Here is a 6,017-nt window from a genome sequence, read left to right as displayed (position 1 = left end):
TATATATATATATAATATCAAATTAGGTTTGCTGCGTAGCACTGTAAACATAATGTAAATAAAAAATAAAATATATTATTATTGATCTATATACATATTGTATGTAAAATCTTTAAAATTATAATTTAATTGTATGCATAATCGTTAGAGACGTCGCACATTTTGCAGGGACTGTTCCTGCTGACTGTCTGCAATGCATTTGTATCGTGGAGTCCAACTGTCAGATGCCTAATCCAGTGTGCAGCATGGACGTTGGGTCCTTGTCTTGCGGTCCATACCAAATCAAGGAGGCGTATTGGAATGATGCAAGGTTGAAGGGAGGCAGCCTAGATGGAAGTGAGTATCGACATTCCTGCCAATTTGACTAATTATTGGAAATTGATTTATATGTTCACATTGTATATATATAGGTCTATCATATTTTTGTTGTGTTATCTGTTTTGTTTTTGACGTTGTATTGTAGGCCTACAGTATTTGTAAATGTAATTCCTAGCGGATATTGGCCCTTGATGGTATTTGTGCACAATAAAATAGAATTGTATTGAAAATATTTATAACAATTATCAAAATCAGGAAAAATGACTATACTTATATTAGAGGTTAAATAGCGTTGAGCATGCGTGCTTATAAGTTCACGGCTCGAGACCTCAACCACAGTGGTTGATAATACGTTACGTGCCTGATTTCAAGTGGTTGTTCACACTAAAAAATGACTGCTGCAGTGACTGTACGAGTAGCATTGTTTGCGTCTGCGTAATGCGTCTAAATTGCTCTAGTTTGAACAACCCGTGTTCACACTGCACCGGTTACGTAAAGCCGGGGGGAAATCATTGCGTCGGACGATGATCGTACGACCGTCGGCCGACGAATTCAACTCCGCTCCCTGTGAGCGCTAGACGACACGACGCCGTCTGCTGATTGTCGGTGGTGGCAGTTTGAACAGATCGTCATTAAAAACGATCTGTTGCGCGTGCGTCGTCGCGTTGCGTTCTCCATAGAATCGCCGTGGATGGGCGACGCGACGACCGTCTGGTTCAGTGAGTGCCCGGCTTAACTGGCTGTAACATGGCCGGTTTTACGCATTTTTCAGGTGGCTTGGTCAACAGCCTACATGTGGGCAAGTCGGGAGGCCGAGCGGTACAGCTTTAAAGTTTCCCATCAGCGCTGGCTCGAGCGCACCTCGCCCAGGATTCGCTTGGTAGAATCAAGTCTTCTCCGGATCCGATATAAGGACTTCACAGGAGGTTAAGAACCCATTGCATCTTTCACAAGAGTAGGTCGTTACACTGATGATAGTTCATTTCAGACTCTGTCGTTTTAAAATGATGTGCACTTAGTCCCTCTCTATGGCTTCTAAAGTAGCCACGGACCACGCCAATATGCTTTTCGCCATGCTAAAAGGACACAACGCGCATATTTTATTTAGTTTTAGTAATTATGCCTTCTTCTTTTCAGGCTGGAAAAATTGTACTAAAACTTTCGATTGCAGTGAGAGAGCTGTGCAGGGTTACATGGCCCGTTACGCAATATCCAGCCGCCTTGGTCATCAGCCAACGTGTGAAGACTTCGCTCGCATCCACAACGGCGGCCCAAATGGTTTCAAAAACCCAAATACACTCGGATACTGGGCGAAAGTGCAGAAGTGTCTTAATAAATCTAAACAGGAACCACAGACATCGCATGAGTCAAATCGCATACCCGGTACTAAGTAGTTTCATGAATGAGGCATTGTGCAAGACTATAACATTCAAAAATATTGTCGAAATTTTATCAGATAAAAGTAGATTAACTAGTTTAAATGCTTCTAAAGCCATTGCTGTATATGTTGATTCGATATCTGGAATCACAGTTCTTTTCTGTCTGTCAACCTATCTAAAAAAAAACTTCTAATATCTGTGGGTCCAAGCTAACGTTGGCTATTACACTTTTTTATAAGAACATTCTGTAAGAACACTGAGTCTGAAAGTGCTTAAAAAATAAGAACCAAATTGAGACGGAGGAAAAATGTGCACGAAAAGCACAATCACCAGTAGTGGATTGAAAGGGGCCGGCCCCCCCCCCCCCTATTTTTTCAAAATTATTTTAAAAAATGGGGGAAAAGAAGAAAGAAAATTACATTCAAATTCTGAGTGCCACTGCCGGCCATCCAGAGGTGCCATAATCATAATTTTTCTTACCTCAGCCCCAACCAGCGTCGGCTGCAGTGCTCTTGAGCCTCCAATTGCTAAAGTTCCCCCTTGGGCCCACCTCTATTTTGAATTCCTGGATCTGTCACTGCTCTTGTGTACAACTTTGGCCTGATAATTTAGAATCTGCATAGGCGATTTTAGGCTTACAGTATATATTTTTCTTAGTGTAGAAGGCAGTGTAGGGAAATAACTTGTTGATATATGTTCATATATGTTTACCCTACCAATATTTGATTCAAAACAGTGATTTATACAGGAATGACCAATTAGCACAGGCCAATAGTGCTGTTAAGTGACGTAGTAGAGCTACATATTACAGTAATGTAATTATACAATAGCATTGGATTTTACGTAATAGTGCAACACAAGGAAACTGAACGCTTCAACGTAGCGTATGGCCCTAGTTTACATTGACGATATATGTAATTTACGCATTGAGTCTGATATTAAAATTGTTGCTGTCAGTGAATTGGAAAATATGTGTTGAATATGCAAATTAAGAATGAAATTCTATTCCTTTTCCGACTCGCTTTAAATAAATAAATAATTACATTTATTTCCCTTTTTATCCACTTCAATTAAGACCTAAAATTATTTTAATATTAAAAAGCAACATCGTAAACTTAGTCTCAAAACTGAAATCGTTATTATTGTTCCCTCTAGCTACAAAGTGGTGGCGTTCTGTTTGAAAATAAAATATTGTCCGCGGGGAGAATTTTTGTTTATAATTTTGTAATGGAAGAGACTCACGAGGATGGTTTTGATAATCATACATTCAGAAGATGTTAAAAAGAAACTGATAACGGGTCATCAAACTGAGCTTCCGGTGATGAATTGCTAACTGAAGTAATACTCATGACTGTTGTTATATTTTTGGCTAGTACTTTCTAGGCTATCAACTAGGCCTACCTAACTGATTTTTTCACCTAGAATGACCAGCAAAAGATTGGTTTGTTTTTTTTGTTTTTGTTTCAGAGATTTTCTTGAATAGCATGTTGATTTGATTTCATTCTTATTTGCTTACTTGTAAAAAAAAATGAAAATATAGATTCTAAACCTCTTTTTTAAAATCTATATTTTTTCTCAAACAAAAATTCAATTTTTCACACCAAAAATTCAATTTTTCACACCAAAAATTCAATTTTTTACCCCAGAAATTTAATGTTTGTTTTGTTTTGGCTCCATAAATTTTTCAAAATTGTATGCCCATACTAATATATCTGTACCGAATTTGGCACTTATATCATCTAGGTAATCCAATTATTATTCTATGCACAAGGTTAAAATCTAGATTGTTACAAAAGCAAATTTTTCGTCCAAATATTTTATTTTCTTTATATATTTTCATGTCTATTTGCTTATTTCTGACTAAATAATGTTCATATTGATTCTAAACCTGTTTGTACAGGTAGGTCTTGTACTATAGTAGCCAAAAATACCAAATATTGAAAACCGTATATTTTCCCAAAAAAATGCAATTTTTTACCCCCAAAATATGATTTTTTTTTACCAAAAATTAAAGTTTTGTCATCCGTGATCATCTTCCGTATTTTTACGTTAAGGCACTCTATTAAATTAGGCACTCTTAAAAACTACGATCATTTGGCACCCCCTTAAAATATAGGCCTATTTCTTTAAAGTTTTAAATTACTTTCCTACCTCGTTAATGATTATGAGCTTATAATAATTTATAATTCATCCCTTTTATTTTAAATCTGTGCTTGAAAAAAATTAAAACAGCCCGGTTCAACTGTATACATTATATTACTTAGTTTTGTACCACACACCCAATGAACTCTTCAGATAAAATTGCCTAGGCTCCCTTGTTACAGGCGCACCATACTATCTGTACAACTTGCAGTTTCTAATAGAAAGTTAAATGCTGCGAGTATGCAATTCATGTAAATACTAATAGATACTTCAGTACATATAAGGGTGTACTGATTTTTAGTTTCAGTATTAAAAGTTGGTAGAAATGCATGATTTGGTGGCTTATAAGAATGGATTTCCAAAAATTTTTTACAATGCCACAAAACATAATAATATACTAATAGACATGTGAGTAGTCGATCTTGTTTTATTGTTAAGCACAATATGCTTCACAGTATTTAAAAATGTAAAGTTCAATAACCCCGGAATGGTATATATTATTTATTTAATAATATTTCTCTTATGCGCTCTAGTTTTCATTTCATGCTTCAATTTTGTCCTATTTTTCCCAAAAATTTCAGTCAATGTCAGTATGTTGTGTCAGCCTATGACCCTAGGCCTAGTTTAAGGAGGGGCCTTAGGTAAGACCTCAGCCTGTTAGGCCACTTTCTCTCTACCCTTTGGTCTTACTGTACCTATCTACACTTTATAACAGGAGGTACTAGCTGTTGTTGTTGTAGATAATATACTAACATTTAATAACATCCAAGAAGGTCATAGTAAACACACGTACATCCCATAAGTCCGTGAGATTTCATAGGCCTACCGTAGGTAAACATAGAAAGAGCAGTAATAGTAAAACTCGAGCGTCACGACATTGCGAGGTGTCTGCTCTTGTTCCTCGTATCGTACTCACTCGAGTCAATTCGAGATGGCCCGAGTGAAGTTTCATGCAAATGTTTCGTACGGGAAAAAAATCGCCTCCCGTTCACCTTAAAGAAATACTGGCGAGTTCATAGCGATCTTTCCTTAGATCACGACCTCATTATGGGTGTCGTCTCCTGATCCTAGAAGCCTTTCGCGAAGCGATGCTTCAGAAACTACATCTTGGTCATCCAGGATTCCGTCGTGCCCAGGATCGAGCCAGAATGATCGTCTACTGGCCTATAGATGTGACATTGAGCAAAACATTAATAATTGCAAGTTTTGTCAGGACCGGCTTCCCATGTATCAAAAAGAACCTTTGATACAGAAGCCACAACCAAGCCGCCCATTTCAAGACATTGCAGCCGACTTCGCGCACTTGAATGGACTCAATTATCTTATCGTTGTTTGTTATAAAACTGATTGGCCAACTATTGTGTCCTGGGCAAACAAGCTCCGAGACCTATTTATCACAATGGGGACTCCTGATATCTTCTGGTGTGTGACGGCGGTCCTCAGTTTACATCAGCTAACTTCAAGCAGTTCGCTAACGACTGGAAATTTACCATCAAGTATAGCTCGCCTTACAACCCACAGTCAAATGGCAAAGCTGAATCCACGGTAAAATCTATGAAAAAAAATTATCGTATATCAGCCTCGCTAAATCGACGAACCCCTGATGCCGACGAGTTGGCGAAAGCCTCCTTAGCTATAGAAATACATCTTCGCGAAAGGATAGACTGTCTCCCGCAGTCAAGTTATTTGGCAAACCCCTACAAGATTCCTTGCCCGCGCATCGCTGAGCATTTACCCCTGAATACATATAAAGGCTATTTCAGACGCGGACAAAGATCTCCAAAAAAAAAGAAGGGATATGAGAAAGAACACTATGATATTAACACTAAGCAGCTGAGCGAAATAAGAGTTGGTAACCACGTCGCTGTATGGAACCATATAAGCAAACTGTTTGATATTTATGGCACAGTCGCTGAAGTCACCAACCGCAGGTACATACGATGGCCCACAAGGGACACACTGCAAAGAAAAAGAAATGCTGCAAACAAAAAAGAAACGCTGCAAACAAAAAAGAAATCATGGAAACAGAAAAGAAACGCTGCAAAAAAAAAAAAGAAATGATGCAAACAAAAATAGAAACGATGCAAAGAAAAATAGAAACGATGCAAACAAAAATGGAAACGATGCAAACAAAAATAGAAAACACCAGCAAACAAAAAAATGAAACGCTGAAAACAA

At 37.8% G+C, this 6,017-nt stretch overlaps 1 protein-coding gene across 1 annotated transcript in view; it reads left to right on the top strand.

Moving 5' to 3' along the window:
- The window catches only part of LOC117116762 (lysozyme-like), an 8,142-nt gene extending 5,474 nt beyond the window's left edge, over nt 1-2,668 (top strand). The window contains exons 2-3 of the mRNA XM_033260860.1: nt 169-336; nt 1,456-2,668. Of these exons, the coding sequence (XP_033116751.1) occupies nt 169-336; nt 1,456-1,712 (425 nt within the window). The 3' untranslated portion in view covers nt 1,713-2,668. The remainder of the gene's footprint in view (nt 1-168; nt 337-1,455) is intronic.
- The last annotated feature ends 3,349 nt before the right edge of the window (nt 2,669-6,017 follow it).

This window comes from Anneissia japonica, unplaced genomic scaffold, assembly GCF_011630105.1.
Source record: "Anneissia japonica isolate Jap-2015-1 unplaced genomic scaffold, ASM1163010v1 scaffold288090_len272316_cov174, whole genome shotgun sequence".
Classification (NCBI taxonomy): domain Eukaryota; kingdom Metazoa; phylum Echinodermata; class Crinoidea; order Comatulida; family Comatulidae; genus Anneissia; species Anneissia japonica.
The sequence above is the reverse complement of the archived record's forward strand: the minus strand, read 5'-3'. Positions and strand labels throughout refer to the sequence as shown.